We start from the raw sequence: 27951 nt of genomic DNA, 5'->3' as shown, positions 1-27951 counted from the left end.
ACTTAATAACGGCATCCGTGTTTTTCCATTGGTTGAAAGGGCATTTGTTGAGAATCTCGCAATTAATGTCATCGAGGATTTTCTTGCTGATTTTCCCTAATTCAGATTTGGTATGGTTGATTAGACGACATGTAGGTATGTTAGAGAAGTTGGGTTTATGATCCTTTAAAGTAACAAAGGCTTGCTTATGAGCGGTAATTTCAATGCGGTCATCCAGGTCTAAGTCTGAGGCAATCTTTCTGTCAGTAGAGGTGAATTTCTTTTCAGTATATTCGGTTGTTTTCTTATATGATTTGGTGATGTTGTCTTCCATCAATTTGTTATATTGTTCAGGATGAAGTTTGTAAAAGTTTGTGGTCTTGTCGGCAGAGATAAAAAGCTTGTCATCCTCACGTAATTTGTTTACATCACTGCGGAGTTTGTTTTGGAATGGTTTGTTCTGCCGTCTAAATTTGATGTTCTGGACCAGAGGAGGCTTCAAGGCATTCCTACAATGCACTATGATTGGGAAATTTGATCAATATAACCTAATTTTAAAGGCAAAGTCCCCATTGCCACACACACAAAATGGTAATTTTAAAACTGCAGCCAACGAGCTAATAGTGACTTAGGAATGATATTTGATTTTCTTACAGGAAACATTCATATTGTCCCACTGCATTAATTTTATTCCTAAGTCTCGATGTTTTGAATGTTAAATAATAGGATGAAAACACCAGATATTTGCACACAATTCCAATGCAAGGTATGCTCAACTGTACTACATGTGTACAAAAGCCAGACATACAAGGTCAGAAACCCCATTGGGTTGTGGGAATGTCTTTAAACATCCTCTGGTTCTGGACTAATTCAATATGGTATAAATAAATAGAAACATAATTAATCGCTTCAACAGACAAGACTTAAAAGTACTTAAAATGCGGCAGTTCTTATTGTGATTGGTAAGAAAATAGTTACGTATTTGTTGCGGGTTTGCACTACCTGAAATGGTAGAATGAATATTTGTAAAACCATTAGTTTTTATATATAAATGATTATGATATTGCGAAACCACAATATTGAAATGTTGAAAAATGTGCTTGTCCAATAATAATTGATTTTCAGATATCAATGATTGCAGCCCTAACCCATGTCAAAATGGAGGTAGTTGTACAGATCGAGTAGATTCCTATACTTGTTCATGTGCTACTGGATACATTGGATATCTTATTTCCTTCAGATATGCATTATCTGAAACAGTCAATTGAATACTCGTAAATCCTTTTTGATTTGATATATATTACGATCCTTTAACATGTCAATATGTAAGGGCAGATCGAATAGATGTTTTGCATGTACTATACTGCTGGCTACATGTAGACACATGTGAACGTAAAAACCTTGCCAATTCAGTGTTATGTTAAAATGTTTGTTTGTTCAATAAATGTCCAACAATAATAATTTTTTTCAGACATCGATGATTGCAACCCTAACCCATGTCAAAATGGAGGTAGTTGTTCAGATGGAGTAGATTCCTATACCTGTTCATGTACTGATGGATACACTGGAACCACGTGCAATACAAGTAAGTAAAAATGTAACGTATTTATTGAGGGGGTGGCGCCACTTGAAATGGTAGGATGAATATTTGTAACGCCATTGGTTTTGAATATAAATAATTGTGATCTTAATCCTTGTCAAACTGGAACTGATTTGTTCACTTTTACATATACTTGTGGATACCCTAATGCACCTTTGAGGCAAGTAATAAGTATTAACTTATTGAGCACAAGCATCCGTCAAATTGAATGAATTACCACAAAGAACAAGACAAAAATATTTATATTTCAATAAGATATAAATAAATAGAAACATAATTAATCGCTTTAACAGACAAGACTTAAAAGTACTTAAAATGTGGCAGTTCTTATTGTGATTGGTAAGAAAATAGTTACGTATTTGTTGCGGGTTTGTACTACCTGAAATGGTAGAATGAATATTTGTAAAACTATTAGTTTTGATATATAAATGATTATGATATTGCGAAACCACAATATTGAAATGTTGAAAATTGTGCTTGTCCAATAATAATTGGTTTTCAGATATCTATGATTGCAACCCTAACCTATGTCAAAATGGAGGTAGTTGTACAGATCGAGTAGATTCCTATACTTGTACATGTGATACTGGATGCATTGGATATCTTATTTCCTTCAGATATGCATTATCTGAAACAGTCAATTGAATACTCGTAAAACCTTCTGGATTTGATATATATTACGATCCTTTTACATGTCAATATGTTAGGGCAGATCGAATAGATGTTCTTCATATACTGCTGGCTACATGTAGACACATGTGAACGTAAAAACCTTGCCAATTTCAGTGTTATTATTAGACACTTTAAGCCACAATATTGAAATGTTAAAACGTTTGTTTGTTCAATAAGTGTCCAATAATTTTTTTTCAGACATCGATGATTGCAACCCTAACCCCTGTCAAAATGAAGGTAGTTGTTCAGATGGAGTAGGTTCCTATACCTGTTCATGTACTGATGGATACACTGGAACCACATGCAATACAAGTAAGTAAAAATGTAACGTATTCGTTGAGGGGTTGGCACTGCTTGAAATGGTAGGATGAATATTTGTAAAGCTATTGGTTTTGAATACAAATAATTGTGATCTTAATCCTTGTCAAACTGGAACTGATTTGTTCACTTTTACATATACTTGTGGATACCCTAATGCACCTTTGAGGCAAGTAATAAGTATTAACTTATTGGCAGATCGAATAGATGTTTTACATGTACTGCTGGCTACATCATACATGTAGACACATGTGAACCTAAAAACCTTGCCAATTCAGTGTTATTATCAGACACTTTAAGCCACAATATTGAATGTTAAAACGTTTGTTTGTTCAATAAATGTCCAATAATAATAATGTTTTTCAGACATCGATGATTGCAACAATAACCCATGTCAAAATGGAGGTAGTTGTTCAGATGGAGTAGATTCTTACACCTGTTCATGTACTGATGGATACACTGGAACCACATGCGATACAAGTAAGTAAAAATGTAATTTTGTTGAGGGGGTGGCACTACTTGAAATGGTAGGATGAATATTTGTAAAGCCATTGGTTTTGAATATAAATATTTGTGATCTTAATCCTTGTCAAACTGGAACTGATTTGTTCACTTTTACATATACTCGTGGATACCCTAATGCACCTTTGAGGCAAGTAATAAGTATTAACTTATTGAGCACAAGCATCCGTCAAAAAGAATTCACTGCTTTGCAGACGGATGAATTACCACAAAGAGCAAGACAAAAATATTTATAATTCAATAAGATTTAAATAAATAGAAACATAATTAATCGCTTCAACAGACAAGACTTAAAAGTACTTAAAATGCGGCAGTTCTTCTTGTGATTGGTAAGAAAATAGTTACATATTTGTTGCGGGTTTGCACTACCTGAAATGGTAGAATGAATAGTTGTAAAACTATTAGTTTGATATATAAATGATTATGATATTGCGAAACCACAATATTGAAATGTTGAAAAATGTGCTTGTCCAATAATAATTGGTTTTCAGATATCTATGATTGCAACCTTAACCTATGTCAAAATGGAGGTAGTTGTACAGATCGAGTAGATTCCTATACTTGTACATGTGCTACTGGATACATTGGATATCTTATTTCCTTCAGATATGCATTATCTGAAACAGTCAATTGAATACTCGTAAAACCTTTTGGATTTGATATAAATTACGATCCTTTTACATGTCAATATGTAAGGTCAGATCGAATAGATGTTCGTCATATACTGCTGGCTACATGTAGACACATGTGAACGTAAAAACCTTGCCAATTCAGTGTTATTATCAGTCACTTTAAGCCACAATATTGAAATGTTAAAACGTTTGTTTGTTCAATAAGTGTCCAATATTTGTTTTTTTCAGACATCGATGATTGCATCCCTAACCCCTGTCAAAATGGAGGTAGATGTTCAGATGGAGTAGATTCTTATACCTGTTCATGTACTGATGGATACACTGGAACCACGTGCAATACAAGTAAGTAAAAATGTAACGTATTAATTTTGTTGAGGGGGTTGCACTGCTCGAAATGGTAGGATGAATATTTGTAAAGCCATTGGTTTTGAATATAAATAATTGTGATCTTAATCTTTGTCAAACTGGAACTGATTTGTTCACTTTTACATATATTATCAGACACTTTAAGCCACAATATTTTTTTATATGGTTGTTTGTTTTACCGTGATCGCATTTGACTGTCAGCAGTGGGCTTGTGATCGGATAGACTATACTTGCTTAAATAATTTTGTATGATATTGTTTCGCTAATTCTGGCATTTGTCATTATATCATGTAGTATTGAAGTTGTGAAATAAATGTTTCTTGAATTGAATTGAATTTAATTTAATTGAATTGAATTGAATTATTATTGGACAAGCACATTTGTCAACATTTCAATATTGTGGTTTCGCAATATCATAATCATTTATATATCAAAACTAATAGTTTTACAACTATTCATTCTACCATTTCAGGTAGTGCAAACCCGCAACAAATACGTAACTATTTTCTTACCAATCACAAGAAGAACTGCCGCATTTTAAGTACTTTTAAGTCTTGTCTGTTGAAGCGATTAATTATGTTTCTATTTATTTAAATCTTATTGAATTATAAATATTTTTGTCTTGCTCTTTGTGGTAATTCATCCGTCTGCAAAGCAGTGAATTCTTTTTGACGGATGCTTGTGCTCAATAAGTTAATACTTATTACTTGCCTCAAAGGTGCATTAGGGTATCCACGAGTATACTGTAAAAGTGAACAAATCAGTTCCAGTTTGACAAAGATTAAGATCACAATTATTTATATTCAAAACCAATGGCTTTACAAATATTCATCCTACCATTTCGAGCAGTGCAACCCCCTCAACAAAATTAATACGTTACATTTTTACTTACTTGTATTGCACGTGGTTCCAGTGTATCCATCAGAACATGAACAGGTATAAGAATCTACTCCATCTGAACAACTACCTCCATTTTGACAGGGGTTAGGGTTGCAATCATCGATGTCTGAAAAAAAAGAATATTGGACACTTATTGAACAAACAAACGTTTTAACATTTCAATATTGTGCCTGATAATAACACTGACTTGGCAAGGTTTTTACGTTCACATGTGTCTACATGTAGCCACCGGTATATGTGCAAGTAAAACATCTATTCGATCTGCCCTTACATATTGACATGTAAAAGGATCGTAATATACAGGGTGTAACAATAAAATTTATACAATTGCATTTTGACTTCTCAGGAAAAAACTAAAAGAGTTATGGCACAAATGTTATATGCAACACAATCAGTAATATCTTGGCTAACAGAAGACGTTTAGTTGGTTTCTTTACTAGCTTGGGTTCAAAAGTTATGTCCGATTAATTAAAACGTCCAGAAAACGTGTTGGGCCACTTTTGCCATGTTTGCGCACATCACATCAAGTTTGTACCGCGTAGATATGCTTATCGTGCATTAAACATCAAAGAACTGACACAAAAGAATTATAAGTCGTGTTTCTTCATATAATTAACATGAACTTAATGATAATATGATCTTTCTTTAAAATCTATAAATGAAGTCATGAAATTTCTTTCAAATTATCTTATAAATAAAGTAATTTCTCATATCCCTGAGATATCGTTGGTAAAACTGAGAACAGTTTTTGCATCCATAAGTACAAAACAATAGGATTTTGAAATTAAGTTCAACTTGGCTTCTAGCTTTTCTGGGGCGACCACTATTGCCAGCATTTCTGTTAACAAATTCCACATACTTCTCATAGTTATATGTAATTGTATGCCTTGGTGGAAGACATGAGTTTGGAAAATGAGCTATAAACAATCTTATGGTTTCTGCTTGACTCCAAGTGCTACCGAATGTCACAATCATAAAAATACGCTCTTCCAACGTGAATTTGGGTTGAAGTTGTTGAGCTGCAGCCACGATTTCTAGTAAATGAGGTTGTTATGTCAGTGATTAGTTGTGACTTTCAAAAATTCAAGGAGATATTCTATTATGTAATCATTTCTACCACTTCGAATACCCCATTGTTTAAAACTATCTATCATAAGAGGATTAAGAGCATCGTCCATGGTTCCAACTCTATTCAGTCACTTTTGTAACAGTTTAGACAAAAGTGGCCCAAGCGGTTTTAAGACTAGGTTACATAATTGGCCATATCTTCACTTTTATACCGTCGTTTTAATTGAAACAAAGCTTAGCTGGTGGCTAAAGAAATTATCTTGATAGACATATAAATATCAAACCACAACATAAGCGGCATACTTGTGTCATTCTATTTTCAAAATTGTACAGATTTTATTGTTACACCCTGTATATCAAATTCAAAAGGTTTTACGAGTATTCAATTGACTATTTCAGATAATGCATATCTGAAGGAAATAAGTTATCCAATGTATCCTTTAGCACATGTACAACTGCATATTTCAAATCACCAACTTGCAGTTGTTGATAAAGTCAAATTACTGGGTGCCATGATCCAAAATGACTTAAAATGGGATAGCCAAGTCGATAGCATGTGCACTAAAGCAAACCGCAAAATGTTTATGATGCGCAAATTGAAAGAAGCAGGGTTCAGCCCCAGTGAGCTACTCACTGTATATAAGGGATACAAGAGACCAGTGTTGGAATATGCTGCCCCTCTTTGGCATGCTGGCCTTACTCAAAGTCAAGTGAACCAGGTGGAGAACATCCAGAAGCGTGTTTGTAAGCACATCCAAGGCAGGGAGTACATATCTTACTCCAAATCTCTAGCAGATCTTGAGCTGGTTCCACTCCGCAGCCGGAGGGAAAAAATATGCAGTGATTTTGCCACAAAGACAACTACCTCTGAGAGGTTCTCCACCTGGTTCCCGCCGGCTGAGTATAGGTCTGTCATGACCCTTAGAAATATGAGAAAATTCAAGAACTTCAAGTGCAAAACAAAAAGATTCCAGGATAGCCCCATGCCATACATGGCTGACCTTTTAAGCAAATAATTTTGTTTTTTGTGTGCAATTGTATTATTGTATTTTTTCAACTCATTTTGCTGCCACAGGTTTTTGAATATTATCTTGTTTTTTAAATATTATCTTGTGTTAATTTGGTTGACCCCCCCTGTTATCAGGTATTCAAACTTTTTAGCAGCTGGTCTGCTCAGTGCAATTTTGTGTGTGATAGCTATTTCATTTTCATTTTATCTATTTTTTTTTCCAAATATTTAAATCCAATTTTCTTGCAAGCAGCTGGTCTGCTCACTATGTATCCCCCCTTTCCAAATTAAGCCCCTTTTAAAACAGCTGGTCTGTTCTGTGTAATCCCCCATGGGCTCATTTTGTTTGGTATTATTAATTACATGTATTTCTAATGTGCAATATTTGATGGTTTTTTTTATATATATTTAAATGTTTCTCGTGTGCAATTATTCTAAATGTAATTTGATGTTTTTACAATTTCTAAATGTGTCTTTAAAATGTTATTTGATGTTTTTATACTATTTAAATCAAATTGTAAAATCCATGTAATTCAGCCATTTGGCTGCAATGTGTTTTAATAAATATACTATACTATACTTAGTATAGGAATCTACTCGATCTGTACAACTACATCCATTTTGACATAGGTTGGGGTTGCAATCATAGATATCTGAAAACCAATCATTATTGGACAAGCACATTTTTCAACATTTCAATATTGTGGTTTTGCAATATTTACTTACTTGTATTGCACGTGGTTCCAGTGTATCCATCAGTACATGAACAGGTATAAGAATCTACTCCACATTAACTTATTGAGCACAAGCATCCGTCAAAAATAATTCACTGCTTTGCAGACGGATGAATTACCACAAAGAGCAAGACAAAAATATTTATAATTCAATAAGATATAAATAAATAGAAACATAATTAATCGCTTCAACAGACAAGACTTAAAAGTACTTAAAATGCGGCAGTTCTTCTTGTGATTGGTAAGAAAATAGTTACGTATTTGTTGCGGGTTTGCACTACCTGAAATGGTAGAATGAATAGTTGTAAAACTATTAGTTTTGATATATAAATGATTATGATATTGCGAAACCACAATATTGAAATGTTGAAAAATGTGCTTGTCCAATAATAATTGGTTTTCAGATATCTATGATTGCAACCCCAACCTATGTCAAAATGTAGGTAGTTGTACAGATCGAGTAGATTCCTATACTTGTATTTGTGCTAAGGGACCGTTCAGAAATACTTTGGTGGGGGGGGGCTGGGCACTTGGAAATTTTGGAGTCAAAACTTTTTGACCCCCCCTCCAGAGAACCTAAAACTTTTTGACCCCCTCTTTAGACATATAAAACTTTTTGACCCCCCCTTTCCAACTGAGACGAATATACTTTAGGTATATTCGTCTCAGCTTTCAAGAGGTTAAAAACAGTCTGGGGAGTACTCCATTTGTGCAAACTCAGTCACAATTATAGGCCTGAATGTTTAAGGTGTTTTTCACACGCTGTGACTTGTATGAAGTTTGATTTCAATTTATGCATTCTAATTTTTGTTTCATTCTTATAACCAATAAATAAATAAAAGTAATACAAAAAAGGGAAATTGACAGTAGCGTAGCTAGGGCTTGTGGCACCCAGGGCTAAGGATAGGTGTCGCTCCCGATTCTTGAAATAATTATTGCGCCCGGAGCACAAATAGGGCCTACCACTAATTAATTTTGGTTATAATGAAAGAATATCTTAAATTGATCTTTCAAATGACTCTGTCCTGATATGCGCACAAAGCTTTCATCGCTTAGAGTGGCGCAGAATCGATGCTGAATTGGTTAATTTAGCGCCCCCTAAGAGTGGCGCCCAGGGCACATGCCCCCACCTTCCCCCGTCGCTATCCATGGGAAATTCAGAGCAACATCTGGGCACATACTCAAGATTTTTAATACTTAAGACTTGTTTATCAGGGGCGTAGCCAGCTTTCTTGGTCGGGGGGCAAAATATAAATTTCGGGGCAAAGACAAAAATAAATCCTGGTTGCATCATTTTGACCCGGTATTATCAGTGGGATACATATATAATGACCCTTTTCTTATAGCGACTGTGGAATACATGTAAAGTCTTTGGGATTCCAAAAAGGCTTTAATGGGACATCGGTAATGAGCGCGCGTAGCGCGCCAAAAATGTATTTTACACTCATTGGGCCATAATCGTGGTAAAAAAGGGCTTTATTGGTACATATATATGCGCGCGTAGCGCGCAAAAAATTTTGTATGCTCTTGTTCTTTTGGTATTTTTTGTTTAAAACTTTTTTGACCCCCCTCCTTTAGTAACCAAAACTTTTGGTCCCCCCCCTCTGTGCAACTCAAAACTTTTTGTGTCCCCCCACACTTTGCCCAGTCCCCCCACCAAAGTATTTATGAACGGTCCCTAAAGCATACATTCGATCACTTATTTCCTTCAGATATGCATTATCTGAAATAGTCAATTGAATACTCGTAAAACCTTTTGAATTTGATATATATTACGATCCTTTTACATGTCAATATGTAAGGGCAGATCGAATAGATGTTTTACTTGCACATATACTGCTGACTACATGTAGACACACGTGAACGTAAAAACCTTGCCAATTCAGTGTTATGTTAAAATGTTTGTTTGTTCAATAAATGTCCAACAATATTTTTTTTTTCAGACATTGATGATTGCAACCCTAACCCATGTCAAAATGGAGGTAGTTGTTCAGATGGAGTAGATTCTTATACCTGTTCATGTACTGATGGATACACTGGAACCACATGCAATACAAGTAAGTAAAAATGAAACGTATTTGTTTGTTGAGGGGTTGGCACTGCTTGAAATGGTAGGATGAATATTTGTAAAGCCATTGGTTTTGAATATAAATAATTGTGATCTTAATCCTTGTCAAACTGGAACTGATTTGTTCACTTTTACATATACTCGTGGATACCCTAATGCACCTTTGAGGCAAGTAATAAGTATTAACTTATTGAGCACAAGCATACAGTAAAAAAGAATTCACTGCTTTGCAGACGGATGAATTACCTCAAAGAGCAAGACAAAAATATTTATAATTCAATAAGATATAAATAAATAGAAACATAATTAATCGCTTCAACAGACAAGACTTAAAAGTACTTAAAATGCGGCAGTTCTTATTGTGATTTGTAATAAACAGAGAAGATTTTCATTTTGGACTTTACTAAGTCCAGATTTATTTTAAACTTGAAATTAAATTCACTTTGTGTATCAAGTATGATTTTGAATGTCCAATTTATTATCCAAATAAATAAATTGTTTTAGGACAGACTTGTTGCAGTCTAAAAAGTTTTTTTAAATTGAATTATCAGTATCGTAACATGGTAGACTTGGAACAAATCTTAATTAATTTTGATTCTAAGAAAAAAACATAGATAATAAAAGTAAGCATTAAAATGAGCAGAAATTTGCATAAATTTGGATTGGTAATGATTAGTAATGCCAAAATGCGCCCAATTGGGCGCATTGGTCTCCACTGAAAACCCACCCATCGATATACCAAAATCGCTGAAAAGGTACCCCCAAAACCGTGGCACATCCCCGTATACCTTCAACCAGGAAGAACCCCCCGGGATCTGCCTACTGGCATTGCTTAGTAGGAATTTGTATAAAAATGGGTCATTGGGTATAAACAAAATGAAAAAGCTAGGGTAATTGGGAATACAATTTTGAAAGAAGGGGGTCATTTTGTATAAAATTTTGGGAAAAAAAATGGGTGATTATTCCAAATAATGGAGCAAAATTTTATATTTTGTTTCTAATTTAAACATTTACAATACAAATTTGCTGAAAAAAAGACAATTTCAAAGTTTCCGCATAATTTTAAGGCATTTTGATGATAAAATTGCAGAAAGAGAAGGTCATTGGTCAAAGGTCACTCACTACACCACACCACACACCGCTCTCCATATACACACCCACCTACCAAACCCCACCCCACGGTCCCCACCCCACCCCACCCCACACAGTTGACATTTCAAAGACTCAACCCAGGTCAACCAACCAACCAACCGTACACATGGTACACACAATACTTCAAAGACCCATATCCATGAGCAGCTACATGTAACTCCTGAAGGTAAAAACTACATGTATCAGACCACCTGTATCAGACAGCAGTCATGTGGGGGTATTTGTGTGTGTGTGTGTGTGGCACACTACATGTAAACTCAGCACTAGAGAAGTGTCACTAGGCTGTGTGAAGCATATAAAGATGTGTAAAATTAATGAATTGCAATGTATTCAAATACATTTTAGAGGGAGGCTCCCTATTATTGTAAACATTTGTATCCATTTTGCCACCCAAATTTGGCAACCTCCCTATTTCTAACAAATTTTGTGCCCTTGAAGTTGCATGTAATTTTGAAAGTCTCCCTATTTTTTGTTTGAATCCTCTGATTCCTCTCTATTTTCTGGATGTTAATGTTGGCATCTCTGCATCATCATCGTCATCATCTTTATCATCATCACCATCATAATAATAATCATACTAACAGAAATTCACCTTTAATTCTAAACATCTTTTCAAAATTGTCCCACACAAATGTGCTGTGAGTAGTCATGGTAGTGAGCACACACAAACTACAGACACCGTAGCCCTGTCATGGACCTACCAATTTACTGAGTGGGAGCATGGAAGTAATCTTCCATGGTGGGAGACTGGGAGCTGAGATGTAGGGTCCAGTGCATGTGCATGTTTCTCTCTTAAATTTTAATGGATTGGAAAGTTCCATGAAAAAACTCTTAGATATTTTTTATAGTCTAAATATTCAAATTATGCATTTAATTAATTATCAATTATTTCATTACTAAATTAATGATAACAATAATAATTATGATTCTGCTAAGTGACAGATAAATCTAAATAATTTGCTGGATATGTAGGATATATGACAGATCACAGATTTGACAGCCCCCAATTGATTTGGAAAATGTTCAAATAAGTAAAGTCAACAAATTTGAGATCTATTTTGACATTTGTAGATTTATCATTTCACATTTTACATGGATTTAATTGGACTGGACTCGGACCGGACTCGGCTTCGAGTCCGAGTCCTTTTGTGTCCGAGTCCGAGCCGATCCGGGTCTTTTCGTGTCGAGTCCGAGCCAAGTCCGAGTCCAACAAAAGTGGACTCAAGTCGGACTCGAGTCCGAGTCCGGACTCGAACGATACATCTCTGGTGCAGAGTACCCGGAAAAAATAGCCGGGCAGTTTATAACAGACTGGCATTGACACAAAATTTGTCCCTGTAGGACCGGCCATGTGTTGTTTCCCGTCGGTCCGGGACTTGGCCGGGAGTTTTAACATTTTTGAAATTTAGCCCTGGTATAAGTCCCAGCCACCCCTCCCCCTGGTACCCTGGCCATAAGGGGGGGCTGGAAATTCACAGCTGCATATAGCCATATCTTTGATAACATGGACAAGTATAGTGATGATGTACATTATACAAATGATGAGATATCCTCTAAATAGGCACAATTTCACGGCTTTACCAGACGCGTAATGTTGCGAGTAAATTAAACGCCATTTTGTGCGTAGGACGTAACAATAAAAAAAACTGCGATAATTTAAAATGACTGCAATTTGCAATGAAAAGCAAACCACCAAAAATTTCTCATTTGTAGATGTACACACATTGGTATGCATATAGCCTCTGGCATTGGCCAATTTGTCCTTGTACTATAAAAAGACCATGCACATTCTTCATATGAATCACAGGTTTATATTCACATAGCCATACATGTACCTGTACACCCCTACACACACCCACACAAACAACTGTATTTTATCCAAGGTAATTGCAGACCCCTCCTACATACGGTACCCTATAACCCTAAACCCTAAACATGGGCAATAACACTAACCGTAATTCTAATCCTAACCCTAATCCTAACCCTAATCCCAACCCTAATCCCAACCCTAACATACCCTTAACAGGCAAACCCTAATCCTATATCAATTCCTAACCTTAGTCCAAATCCTAATCATATAGCCTTGGAAGGGGGTGCTCCTTTTGGAATGGATAATAAATTGGACATTCAAAATCATACTTGATACACAAAGTGAATTTAATTTCAAGTTTAAAATAAATCTGGACTTAGTAAAGTCCAAAATGAAAATCTTCTCTGTTAATAATATAGTTACGTATTTGTTGCGGGTTCGCACTACCTGAAATGGTAGAATGAATAGTTGTAAAACCATTAGTTTTGATATATAAATGATTATGATATTGCAAAACCACAATATTGAAATGTTGAAAATGTGCTTGTCCAATAATAATTAAATTAAATTAAATTCAAGTCAATTCAAGAAACCTTTATTTCACAACTTCAATACTACATGATATAATGACAAATGCCAGAATTAGCGAAACAATATCATACCAAATTATTTAAGCAAGTAGTCTATCCGATCACAAGCCCACTGCTGACAGTCAAATGCGATCACGGTAGAACAAACAACCATGTGATTGGGCAAGAGATACACCACATTTCGCCATAAAACATTCTAGAAACGCTTGCTGTTAGAATAAGAAAAATTTTAATGCTAATTTATTGCACATTCTAGGGAAGCGTGGTTACCTTTTTAAAATAACCGAGTGAGAGGGTTTTCAAGAAAATATTTTTCCTGTCAAAACTGAAGCATCCTCTGTATAAAAGAAAATATGAATATTAACTGCACATCATATATAACGATTCGTGATACCCAATTGTGGCACATTTGATGTCGTTTAAGAAGCAGAGAATTTTATTTCAATTTTATATACGCCAAAATATTTTTTAATTGAGCAAGAATAAGGATAGAAAAACGTTGAAAATCCTATGTGAATATTACATTAGACCCGGCAAAAGATTACTGTTTCGTGTTTATGGTAATCTAATCTTTTATTTCCTGAAAAAACATTTGGGGTCTAAAATGGACTTTTTATGTAATTGATAAAAACATCGAACGTGTATACAAGAAAATGGTAGGTTTTCCTCTATAGTATTTTACTGACCATGGAAATGTACTGAGACACAAGCACGTGTCAAAATCGATATAATGTATTGTCCATACAGACGCCCAGTTATGTTTATTATTGGATTTTTTTTTGTTTTTGTATAAAACACACAGTTAACAATAATTGAGCGCTAATAATACACATAAATGTTTTTAGGCAAATAAAATTCCAAAATATGGTACGTTTTCTGCCTTTGCTTGTCACGTGGTAGGCCTATGTTGAAGTTGCGATTATATGTTCAAATAAGTTTCAAATGAATAACAAGAAGACAAGTGGCCGAGTGGTCTAAGGCGCTGGGTTCATAGTGTATCCAAAGCAGTCCGCCGCCGTGAGTTCGAACCCCGCCTCCACCAAACTTTAATGAAGTAAAATAAAATTAAAAATTTTACTTTTAAAAATTTTCATATTGGGGAAATGTGACTGGCAGAATTTATGTATGGCGTGGAGTGGTGTGGGCAAGAGACAGGACAAAAGTGAGCCTGAGATAAGATATAACGGTGGCATCAATGAAAAACCTGAAAAGGAGTTGTGGGGCAACACGCGCGGAGCAAGCTCGTGGGGTGCGGGTTGCCGGCAAACAGTACAAAACAAAAAAAGAAATGAAAACATTCAAGGGTCTGCGGTTGAACAGACAAACAGAAAAAGACAAGACATTAGAATAAAATAAGATGTGAACAAAAGTCAAGGAGAATTACTGGTAAACCAGTTGAGAAAGTAAATTGCTCTTAAAATGATGTTTTAATTGGTTTTCAGATATCTATGATTGCAACCCTAAGCTATGTCAAAATGGAGGTAGTTGTACAGATCGAGTAGATTCCTATACTTGTACATGTGCTACTGGATATATTGGATATCTTATTTCCTTCAGATATGCATTATCTGAAACAGTCAGCTGAATACTCGTAAAACCGTTTGGATCTTTTTACATGTCAATATGTAAGGGCAGATCGAATAGATGTTTTACATGATTATACTGCTGGCTACATGTAGACACATGTGAACGTAAAAACCTTGCCAATTCAGTATTATTATTAGACGCTTTAAGCCACAATATTGAAATGTTAAAACGTTTGTTTGTTCAATAAATGTCCAATAATAATAATTTTTTTCAGACATCGATGATTGCAACCCTAACCCATGTCAAAATGGAGGTAGTTGTACAGATCGAGTAGATTCCTATACTTGTACATGTGCTAAAGGATACATTGGATATCTTATTTCCTTCAGATATGCATTATCTGAAACAGTCAATTGAATACTCGTAAAACCGTTTGGATTTGATATATATTACGATCCTTTTACATGTCAATATGTAAGGTCAGATCATGGAAGTAATTCCATGGTCAGATCGAATAGATGTTTTACATGCACCATGGAAGTAATAGACACATATACTGCTGGCTACATGTAGACACACGTGAATGTAAAAACCTTGCCAATTCAGTGTTATGTTAAAATGTTTGTTTGTTCAATAAATGTCCAACAATAATAATTTTTTTTAGACATCGATGATTGCAACCCTAACCCATGTCAAAATGGAGGTAGTTGTTCAGATGGAGTAGATTCTTATACCTGTTCGTGTACTGATGGATACACTGGAACCACGTGCAATACAAGTAAGTAAAAATGTAACGTATTTGTTGAGGCGGTGGCACTACTTGAAATGGTAGGATGAATATTTGTAACGCCATTGGTTTTGAATATAAATAATTGTGATCTTAATCTTTGTCAAACTGGAACTGATTTGTTCACTTTTACATATACTCGTGGATACCCTAATGCACCTTTGAGGCAAGTAATAAGTATTAACTTATTGAGCACAAGCATCCGTCAAAGAGAATTCACTGCTTTGCAGACGGATGAATTACCACAAAGAACAAGACAAAAATATTTATAATTCAATAAGATATAAATAAATAGAAACATAATTAATCGCTTTTAACAGACAAGACTTAAAAGTACTTAAAATGCGGCAGTTCTTATTGTGATTTGTAAGAAAATAGTTACGTATTTGTTGTGGGTTCGCACTACCTGAAATGGTAGAATGAATATTTGTAAAACCATTAGTTTTGATATACAGCCTGTCTCAAAAAAAATTGTGCAAGTGATAAGCGCCCTCTGTGGCAATTAGACAATACCGTTGTGACATAATGCTTATATCAACGTCACGGGCGCAGTCTTAGCTCTCAAATGCCGTTTGTTCTGTTCAATTTGCTTGTTCCAATTTCGAGATATGTTTATTTAACAACGACAGGGTAAATTCACAATTGTGCCACTTTTACTAGGGAATAGAGCTGTACATGTAAATCAATGATAGCTGATGTTGATGCGTCTAATGCACTCCCCCTTTCGGGCCGCATGCATTAGACGCATCAACATCAGCACGCGTGCATTAGTTTGTCTTATATCTCTCCCAAAAAGTAATACGCGTTCATTAACCTATAACATGTATAAGTGCGCAATATTTGTTTGTCTTTTAACATGTCTTAAGTGACTATTCGCTACTTGCACGGTTCCGCCATTATGCACTATGTGCGGGGAGAGCCTCGAACTGGCAGCATACATGAAAGGAAGAATTATGTAACCTTACACAGAACGTTATGACTAGTTCAATTCCCATTCATGTATGCTGCCAGTTCGAGGCTCTCCCGCACATAGTGCATAATGGCGGAACCGTGCAAGTAGCGAATTAAAGAGAACAGTATTTACCATGATAAAATCATTGACATGCACATGTATTTAATTTTTACAGCAGAATGTGAACTATTTATTTATATTTTAATCTCTTTTAAGTAGAAAAAGAGAATCATCATTCCTGCATCATGATAAAACAGTAAAAACAGTCAACAAAATTTGGTATTGTGTAATAGATGCATTCTTTTGATTTCACGAAGGAACTCTTAATAAACTTGATGCTATCACTGTTACATGTAAAGCCCTCTTCCCTAGTAAAAGTGGCACAATTGTGATTTTACCCTTTCTTCTTTAACTAAACATATCTCGAGATTAAAACAAGCAAATTGAACAGAAGAAACGGCATTTGAGAGCTAAGACTACGCCCTTGACGTTGATGTAAGCATTATGTCACAACGGTATTTTCTAATTGCCAGAGAGGGCGCTGTTCACTTGCACAATTTTTTTTGAGACAGGCTGTATACGACGTAAATGATTATGATATTGCGAAACCACAATATTGAAATGTTGAAAAATGTGCTTGTCCAATAGGAGTTCGTGATCACAGTCTTTATAACACGCCACGCCGGTAGATGTCGTTGTTAAGCAGAGTTTGAGTTGTTGGTGGTGGTGGCAGGGGGGTAATAGACAGTCGATCACCGACAATCAATGATCAATTAGTTGTCAATATTCAATTAGATTCTAAAACCTAACAAGCAAATGATGATCACAGACTCTCATGTTCAATCGCAGTCGCTAAGGATGATTAGGTGGGGTAATATGTGTGTAGTTGAGGGTGATGGAGGAAAGTCGATAATTGATTATCGATTAACGATATCAATCAATCATTTATCAATATTCAATGTTTACAATGTATAGGCCTACGCAATCGACAAAACTAGATATCTGCAGTAATTTGAAAATATCATTTCTCTAAAGTGCTAGAAAACCAACATTTTTGACAATTTCTATGCACATCATATCTCATGCAACCTGAATGAACCAAATTTGTTTCCACTCGGGATTTCAACAGCTTAAAATTCAAATTTTTCGTAATACGGTTCAAATATTTTGTTCTGAATTGGAAGATCTCTCTTGGTATATAATAGCAATAAGAGGGATTTTTATCGTCAATTTCAAACTTTGTTATCTTAATCATCATGGCCGTGGACACATGATACTCTATTTTGAAAGCCACCCGAATTTCCATTTTGACAAACGAATCAAAACAAAAATAACTTTAACATTGTTGTCAATACAAGAAAAATCACAAAAATGCCTTTTTCTCAAGAAAAATTTAGCACCCGAAAATAAATTTTCTTAAAAATCGTTTTTTTAATTCTTTATACATACTTAATAACTAAAAAAAAATATATATAATTAGAATATCGGAAAGTAACACGTGCTAGTATGATAGCCTCATTGTTGGGGATTTGTGACCATGGTCATCAGACAAACAAAATTAAGACAAAACACGAGAAAAAAGATAGCCAGCAGTACATAGAGTATCACGATGCCTACACTAGTGGAAGTTTTGGATGAGAAAACGGACATTATGATGAGAAACGGCCAAAATGATGAGAATTAAATTTTCTCATTCTTTTGGATGAGAAAATAATAATGTTTATTTTGAGCTCAGCGGGGATTAGCAATTCTCACCAGTTTTAATAAGACAATAATGATTGACACACACACACCAGGAAGTTTCTCATCCAAAAGAATGAGAAAATTTAAATTCTCACCATTTTGGCCGTTTCTCATCAAAATGTCCGTTTTCTCATCCAAAACTTCCACTAGTGATATAGGGCCTATATGTGACCGTCCAGGTCGAAACGCTCGTAAAGTCGGCCCCTGGTCAAATTTGTTTTCTTCCGTGTTTAGAAAATATATCATAAGCTTTACAATGAAATATCATTTGACTTCAAACGATATCCAGAAACTTGTTAAACGTTGCTCCTTCAGTAAAAGGGTACATTATTTTGGCACTACATTATTTCTTTTTTCCACATTGCTGGTATTAAATATCAAATGGTCATAATTGGCGGTCACTTCAAATCATCCCCAACTGAACGAGATTCAGGAATGTCCTCTCATTGTTAATTGTCGGTTAACCCACCACTTGAACAGGATTTAGCCAAAGCAAACAAAGACTTAAGCTTTTTACTAATGCTATACATAAGTATAAGATTATTATCCTCTTCAACAATAGGATTAAAGATTGGTGTTTGACTGGACTAAAATGAGAAACATGTCGGACAAATATTAGGGACATATGAATACAACCTCTATGCATATTTTGCACTGTAACTCGAAATACAATTTGCCGACTTTACGAGCGGTTTGAGATGGATGGTCACATACCGTAAAATTCCGTCTACAAGCATATATATGCCTCTAAACGAGGTTTTTTTGACACAAGAGACAAGAGGCAGACACTCTCAACAAAAACGTTATTTGGAGTTTGAACAACTATATTACTGATAAAGGCGGATGTACAAACATGTATATTTGTAAGACCAATCTATTGCAATGTTTTTGAGAAGGGTATTGGCCTTTCATATCTTTCGTTAAAAAAACCCTCGTTTAGAGGCATATATGCTTCTAGACGGAATTCTACGGTATTATACGAACTGAATGTAGTTTCTCTCTCCATCTCTCCCTCTTTCTTCCCATTCTCTCTCCCTTTCTTTCTTCTTTTCGCCTTTTTTTGGGATCGCCAGGGGGGTGTCGCCCTACACCCCCCATGGCGACGGCCCTGGCTGTCCCTGCTAAATCACCTACTGAAGACCCTCCTTGATTGTTGATCTTCACATCTGCTTTACAATAGACTTTTGGACCTTTACATTTTTTTGTCATAACAGCTGAGAATCTTACGGATGGTTCAGAGTCTACTAGCACATCTTTACCCGAGAGTACATCCACCATGTCCAAAACTACTACAGGTATGTTATTTGGCCGCCCCTCCAAACGTTCTGGTGCCCGCAGCTGACAAAAACGCCACCTAATTCAAAGGGCATTTTGTTAAACAGAGGCAAAAATACAGTAATGGATAAAAGTTTGGAATATACGAGGTTCTACCTCCACCCTCATATCTCAGCTTCTGCAAATAATGGCCGTTTCATATGAAGACCCATCTTGATTTTTGATCTTCACATCTGCTTTACAATAGACTTTTGGAACTTTACTTTTTTTGTGCCATACCAGCTGAGAATCCTATGGACGGTACAGAGTCTACATCTTTTCTATGGATGGCGGATACCTTCTTAATACGCCTAAGATAATACGCCTAACCTTAGACGTCTAAGATGCAATCTTAGACGTCTAAGACGTCTAAGGTTAGGCGTATTATCTTAGGCGTATTTTGAAGGTATCCGCCATCCATACTTTTCCACAGAGTACATCCACATGTTCAAAACTACTACTACTACAGGTATATTATCTGACTACAACTTCCAAACGTTCTGGTGCCCACAACCGGCAAAAACGCCACCTAAAACAGGGCATTTTGTTAAACAGAAGCAAAAATACAGTAATGGACAAAAGTTTGGAATATATTAATGTTTTATATATTTTTTAAAATTTAAAAACGCTGTTTAAAACTAAACTTTTAAATAACCAGGGTTGTTGAGGTGCCCTGCTTAAACAACACAACACATTTTTAAGTCTGTTTATGTTGTTTTAGTCTGGCACTAGTCTGGACCACTGTTACTATAAATTTCACATTTAGAATTTACGATAAATTTGGCAACTACTTCAACATTTTCGCTCAAAAGTCGATTAAGGTGTCTTCGTCATATAAAACACATCTAAGCTTACAAATCAAAGGAAATTAACAATACGGTTTACTTGGTTTCCCATAATCCTAGGTTATATTTAAACTCCTTCTTTACTACGAGATATAAGAAAGTCAGTACTCCTCCATAATAAAACATGTGTTTCGTACAGAGAACTATAAAATTATATCTACAATTTCACTCAGCTGAGTCAGCAACTTCGGATGTTCCCGCAAGTCCGAAGAACAAATTTAGCATGTGTTCCTGTTATGTAATGATAATGCAAAATTTTAATCATATCTTTTCAATTTAACACTTCAAATGAAACCATCACTTTCACCGCTGTCCTTGCTATATAAATCACCAACTGAAGACCCACCTTGATTTTTGATCTTCACATCTGCCTTACAATAGACATTTGGAACTTATTAAGCTTTATTAGACAGGATACGGTTGCATTTCCATAGGCGTGTAATCTCCCAGTGTTTTACCCACTCTTATATTTTTCCATAACAGCTGAAAATCCTACGGATGGTTCAGAGTCTACTAGCACATCTTTTCCACAGAGTACATTCACCATGTCCAAAACTACTACTACTACCACAGGTATGTTATCTGGCTTCAACTTCCAAACGTTCTGGTGCCCGTAACCGGCAAAAACGTCACCTAATTCAAAGGGCATTTTGTTAAGCAGAGACAACAATACAGTAAAGGGAAAAGTTTGGAATATACGAGTGTTTTATATTTTTTTAAATTTAAATTAGTCATTTACTTTTACCATCATACAATGCAAACATGCTGTTTAAAACTAAACTTTTAAACAACCAGGGTTGTTGAGGTGCCCTGCTTAAACAACACAACAAATGTTTAAGTCTGTTTATGTTGTTTTAGTCTGGTACTTAAACAACCCGATTATAAAACAACTTTTTGTGTAGGACCTCTGTAACTATAAATTTCACATTTAGAATTTACGATACAATTGGCAACTACTTCAACATTTTCGTGTCTTCGTCATGTAAAACACATCTACGCTTACAAATCAAAGGAAATTAACAATACAGTTTACGTGGTTTCCCATAATCATAGGTTATATTTCAACTCTATCTTTATTACGAGATATAAGACAGTCAATGCTCCTCCATAATAAAACATGTGTTTCGTACAGAGAACTGTAAAATTAAATCTGCAACTTCACTCAGCTGAGTCAGCAACTTCGTATGTTCCCGCAAGTCCGAAGAACAAATTTAGCATGTGTTCCTGTTATGGTAATGATAATGCAAACTTTTAATCATATCTTTTCAATTTAACACTTCAAATGAAACCATCACTTTCACCGCTGTCCCTTCTATATAAATCACCAACTGAAGACCCACCTTAATTTTTGATCTTCACATCTGCCTTACAATAGACTTTTGGAACTTATTAAGCTTTATTAGACAGGATACGGTTGCATTTCCAAAGTCGTGTAATCTCCCAGTGTTTTACCCACTCTTATATTTTTCCATAACAGCTGAAAATCCTACGGATGGTTCAGAGTCTACTAGCACATCTTTTCCACAGAGTACATCCACCATGTCCAAAACTACTACTACTACCACAGGTATGTTATCTGGCTTCAACTTCCAAACGTTCTGGTGCCCGTAACCGGCAAAAACGCCACCTAATTCAAAGGGCATTTTGTTAAGCAGAGACAACAATACAGTAAAGGGAAAAGTTTGGAATATACGAGCGTTTTATATTTTTTTAAATTTAAATTAGTCATTTACTTTTACCATCATACAATGCAAACACGCTGTTTAAAACTAAACTTTTAAACAACCAGGGTTGTTGAGGTGCCCTGCTTAAACAACACAACAAATTTTTAAGTCTGTTTATGTTGTTTTAGTCTGGTACTTAAACAACCCGATTACAAAACAACTTTTTGTGTAGGACCTCTGTAAATTTCACATTTAGAATTTACGATACAATTGGCAACTACTTCAACATTTTCGTGTCTTCGTCATGTAAAACACATCTAAGCTTACAAATCAAAGGAAATTAACAATACAGTTTACGTGCTTTCCCATAATCCTAGGTTATATTTCAACTCTATCTTTATTACGAGATATAAGACAGTCAATGCTCCTCCATAATAAAACATGTGTTTCGTACTGAGAACTGTAAAATTAATTCTGCAACTTCACTCAGCTGAGTCAGCAACTTTGTATGTTCCCACAAGTCTGAAGAACGTGTTCCTGTTATGTAATGATAATGCAAACTTTTAATCATATCTTTTCAATTTAACACTTCAAATGAAACCATCACTTTCACCGCTGTCCTTGCTATATAAATCACCAACTGAAGACCCACCTTGATTTTTGATCTTCACATCTGCCTTACAATAGACATTTGGAACTTATTAAGCTTTATTAGACAGGATACGGTTGCATTTCCATAGGCGTGTAATCTTCCAGTGTTTTACCCACTCTTATATTTTTATTTTTCCATAACAGCTGAGAATCGAACGGATGTTTCAGAGTCTACTTTTCCACAGAGTACACCCACCATGTCCAAAACTACTACAGGTACTTCAAATGAAACCATCACTTTCACCGCTGTCCCTGCTATAAATCACCAACTGAAGACCATCCTTGATTTTTGATCTTCACATCTGCTTTACAATAGACTTTTGGAACTTTATATTTTTTTGCCATAATAGCTGAGAATCCTACTGACGGTTCAGAATCGACTAGCACATCTTTTCCAGAGCGTACATCCACCATGTCCAAAACTACTACTACTACAGGTAAGTTATTTGGCTCCCCCCCCCCCCCCCTCAAACGCTCAGGTGCCCGCAGCTGACAAAAACGCCATCTAATTGAAAGGGCATTTTGTTATTGCATGAAATTATCGATTGGCTCCAAACAAAGGATTTGTACCGGTATCCTGCACCGTAGTTATGGCGGAGTGCAGTCCATTCAATCAAATGTTGGCATCAACCTATTTGATTGTAGTGCAGGGTTATGTGTGTGGGACGAACTGTCACGGTAGATTACAATCATGCTTTTGTTGAATGCATTTGAGTAGTCCGCCATATTTACGGGATGATACGTCACATGCAAGGCCTCTATACAGTAATCCCCAAATATGAGAAAAAATTAATCTGGGAAGGAAGGGGTGTTCGCCTGTTGTGATATGATTTGTAATGATGACTTCTACAAGAAAGAACTTCAGATATTTTAAAACAAACTGCTAATACAAATCATCTTGTTTTTGTATTTTTTAATAAAAAATGTTTAATTTTTATAATTCATTTTCGTTAAATTCTGTCATTATAGCACTTTTCTGTTTGACCGTGACGTCTTTTTTATCACAACATGTCACCAAACGGCCTTTTGACCTTCAGATCTGCCTTACAATATACTTTTGGAACTTATTAGACAGTATACGGTTGCATTTCCATACAGGCGTGCAATCTCCCAGTGTTTAACCCATTCTTACATTTTCCCCGTTTTGTTTTCATAACAGCTGAGAATCCTACGGATGGTTCAGAGTCTACTCGCACATCTTTTCCTGAGAGTACATCCACCATGTCCAATACTATTACTACTACAGGTATGTTATTTGACTGCAACTTAACTTCCAAACGCTCTGGTGCCCGCAGCTGACATAAAAAGCCACCTTACTCAAAGGGCATTTTGTTAAACAGAGGAACAAGTTTGGAATGTTTATTTTTTCACCCTTTTGCCAAGTCCTAAAAACAAATTAAATATGTGTTCCTGTTATGTAATGATAATGCACAATTTTACATCTTTTCAATTTAACAGTTCAAGTGAAACTGTCTCTTTCACTCCTGTCCTTGCTAAAACACCAACTGAAGACCTACCTTGATTTTTTATTTTAACATCTGTCTTACAATAGACTTTTGGAAACTAACATTAGACAGGATGCAGTTGCATTTCCATATAGGTGTGCAATCTCCCAGTGTTTTACCCACTCTTACATTTTCCCCATTTTGTTTTCATAACAGCTGAGAATACTACGGACGCTTCAGAATCTACTGGCACATCTTTTCCAGAGAGTACATCCACCATGTCTAATACTACTACTACTGCAGGTATATTATTTGTTAAACGTCCTGGTACCCGCAGCTGGCAAAAAATTACACCTAAATTCAAAGGGCAAAATATAGTAATGGACAAAAGTTTTGAAGTGTATTTTATATTTTCTTTATTTATATTAATCATTTAATTTCACCATCATACACTCCAAAAACGCTGTTTAAAAGTTTTAAACAACAAGCGTTGTCTTGCTTAAACACCATACGTTGTGCAAGTATGATTTTATACTTGTTTGAGCCCGGCACGTAAACAACTCGATTTTTAAACAACTTTTTTTTGCAGTGTAGGACCTCTGTTACCATAAATTTCGCATATAGAAAATTGGTATCTACCTCAACATTTTCCACCAAAAGTCGATAAAGTGTCTTCGTCGTATAAAATACATCAAAATTTATAAATCAACGAATATTACCTATAAAGTTTACGTGGTTTCCCACAACCAAACCATTACGCATTAAGGGGGTACTACACCCCTGCCCAATTTTGGACCATAATGTACATAAAGACCAGTGATTACACTGACACAATTTCATCGTTATAGCTCTTTCACTTCTGGGTGATGTCAAAACTTTTGGATACCCCTCGTATTTTTGCATTTTTCTCAAAAATTATAGCGCGTTGGTGACAAGTAAGATATGTATATTATTGGGGCAAGGACTACAACTACTGCACTGGAAATTTTATTTCAACACAGACAACAGTTGTGGAGTTACAAAAAAAAATGAGGGAAAACCAATATCTGATCAATAAATCAATAACTACGTGCCGTGAATTGCTGAATTTTCAGTGCAGTAGTTGCAGTCCTTGCCCCTATAATATACATTTCTTACTTGTAACCAATGCGCTATAATTTTTGAGAAAAAAAAGCAAAAATAGGCACAAAATTGGCCAGGGGTGTAGTACCTCCTTAAGGTAGTTTATTGTGATTTGGGGGTGTCGATTATCAGTTTATCAGAAGTCGATTATCATTTCCATTGCAGGTTACATTTACTCACGCAACATCAATAAACCTTTTGGCTACATTAATTCTACTTGGAGGGCGGTTATTTGGTTTTAGCAGTTATCGGGTATAAAGCGTTTTTTGAAGCAGCGCCCGCAGGCGATGCTTCCCTATTTAATTTCACCGAAATGACTTGCATACGATAGGTGATATGCCTCAACTTTTGTTGATACACCATTCAAAATACATACGATAATCGAGCTCAAATGAGATCGAAAATTGTAGGTTAAGCGCATGCACATTCTGTATTTCTTATGAGTTTGTTTTGTATGGCAGTACATGACTGAGAAAGAGATTAAACATAGTTTGGTCTTTTTAACAGTCATTTGTCATGGGTTTGTTTTACATATGTCAGTAACTGACTGATGAGAGTAAAAACATAATGCATTGCGAGTCAAGCATACTAGCGACTGATAACAGCTGTTACGTCATCATTTTCATCTGGGTCGTCAGCATGGTTAGTTGATATAAACAGTCTTATCTCTCACAACTCCCGTATTTTGCGTGTGAGTATTAGGACTGGTGGATTTTGTAATGTCAGAGAGGGGTTGTCATGGTCCCATATACTGATATACTAGGCACTGAACAAGTGCTAAAACTAGGATGAAAATGTTATTTTATCGTGCCGCCAGTTCATGTCATGTCATGATTATACTTTGATAGAGGACGGGAGTAAAAACTTTGATTAAAAAGTGTTATAAACACAAGGAAAAGCAAGGTTATCGGAAATATTCAATTATTCTCATGATCATACACGATACAAAATATACATGTGTGTGTGTGGGGGGTCTCCCTGGTTAGAGGTATACGGGAATGTGCCACGGTTTTAGGGTACCGTACCTTTTCAGCGATGTTGGTATATGATTATGGGTGGGTTTTAAGTGCATTGGACCAATATTTAAATGATAAATCCTTGGCGCTGCTTAACCCTTTAAAAGGGTTTTTTATTAGGGTTTGCAACGGTCTAGTAGCGCCAAATGTACAATGTACATAGATGTTATGATCATTGGCAGAGTGCCGATTACGAAAACAATGGAAGAATGCAAAGCTTTTTTCACCAGAAATTTCTGCAGGTTTTTATAACCACAATTTTCTATTGAACAGGGTCATTATCTCTACTTTCCTTTTCTTCTTCTTCTAGATTGGCAAGATAAATCTTCGGGACTAAAGCGTATGGGAGCGGCTGGTATTGTCACCTTCTGCTTAATCATAGCCATCCTCGTTGTGAAATAGGCTATATCTGATGGAGAATTGAGGTAATTATTGTCAATTATATTACGATGGCATTGATTGCAGCCTTTGAATAGTATACATTATATCACTCATACATAAATTCATTGTTTCATTGGTTGATTGCCATTTACCATATTTACAATAAACCTCTCCTTGTCATAGTTTTTTGCTTATTTAACAGTAATGAAGACGAGAGACATCTTGATTCTTGATGAAGCGTACATGCAGAATGAAGATTGGGTACATGTTACAAACATGACAAGAAAAAACTTGGTTGACACTCGAATGATTTAGGGATTCAATCATGTTTCACCGTTGTTCATCACCGTTTAACAACGATGCGTCCGCGTCGTCTGAGTGGTTTACTTCGCGAGGGCAGCTTTAGTGATATATTCTGTTTACCCCAAAAAAATATATTATCATAATCAAGCCATTTTCTCAAGTGTTTGTCCACCGTTTATCGGCACCTTCATCCCCTCCTCTATTATTATTCAGGTATCATTTTGATCAAACCATAAGTAACTACCATAAAAGGTAATCCAATAATATCACCAATTTAGAGATTTTTCTCTCCTCCTTATTGTGAAGGATCAAAATGTATAATCCCAAAATCATCTTAATTGGGATTATGAAATTAAGGTTGGTGGCCGCAATTAGGCCCTGTGATCTTTACCCTATCGTGATTGGTCGAAAGTGATCAGGACTAGACTTGCTGTTTTATTTATCGTCAAGAACTTCAGAAAAGAGAATCAACACCAGCCAAATAAATATATATTAACCTCACAATTGGTATTCTGTGTGTGTGCTTTCATTGGTATTTGCTCCTCTAAGAACCTGCCCGTTACGCGCTTCACCATCTCCTTCAGCGGTAACATATATACTGCGCCAAGAAAGTATCCTTACACTTGGGAAAAATAATCACAATTCCAATACTGAACCATATTGGGGAAAATTTTTGTAATAGGTGCACTATCTAATCCTGCACATTATGACACCACACTGAATCCAACAATGACCTCAAGAAGCAAAGTTACAAGCAATTGAATAGACGAAGGAAAAGATC

General features: G+C 35.6%; 1 protein-coding gene across 1 annotated transcript in view; it reads left to right on the top strand.

Annotated features, from left to right (window-relative positions):
* Window positions 1–27259, top strand: part of LOC140172456 (uncharacterized) — a 48605-nt gene extending 21346 nt beyond the window's left edge. Inside the window, exons 8-21 of the mRNA XM_072195602.1 lie at window positions 1451–1564; window positions 2450–2563; window positions 3952–4065; window positions 9744–9857; window positions 15612–15725; window positions 19644–19724; window positions 21072–21161; window positions 22066–22155; window positions 23048–23119; window positions 23254–23340; window positions 24063–24149; window positions 24565–24651; window positions 26797–26911; window positions 27070–27259. Of these exons, the coding sequence (XP_072051703.1) occupies window positions 1451–1564; window positions 2450–2563; window positions 3952–4065; window positions 9744–9857; window positions 15612–15725; window positions 19644–19724; window positions 21072–21161; window positions 22066–22155; window positions 23048–23119; window positions 23254–23340; window positions 24063–24149; window positions 24565–24651; window positions 26797–26888 (1256 nt within the window). The 3' untranslated portion in view covers window positions 26889–26911; window positions 27070–27259. The remainder of the gene's footprint in view (window positions 1–1450; window positions 1565–2449; window positions 2564–3951; window positions 4066–9743; window positions 9858–15611; window positions 15726–19643; window positions 19725–21071; window positions 21162–22065; window positions 22156–23047; window positions 23120–23253; window positions 23341–24062; window positions 24150–24564; window positions 24652–26796; window positions 26912–27069) is intronic.
* Window positions 27260–27951: the final 692 nt, after the last annotated feature.

This window comes from Amphiura filiformis, chromosome 16 (assembly GCF_039555335.1).
Source record: "Amphiura filiformis chromosome 16, Afil_fr2py, whole genome shotgun sequence".
NCBI lineage: Eukaryota > Metazoa > Echinodermata > Ophiuroidea > Amphilepidida > Amphiuridae > Amphiura > Amphiura filiformis.
Note: the sequence above shows the minus strand (reverse complement) of the source record. Positions and strands in the feature narration are given on the sequence as shown.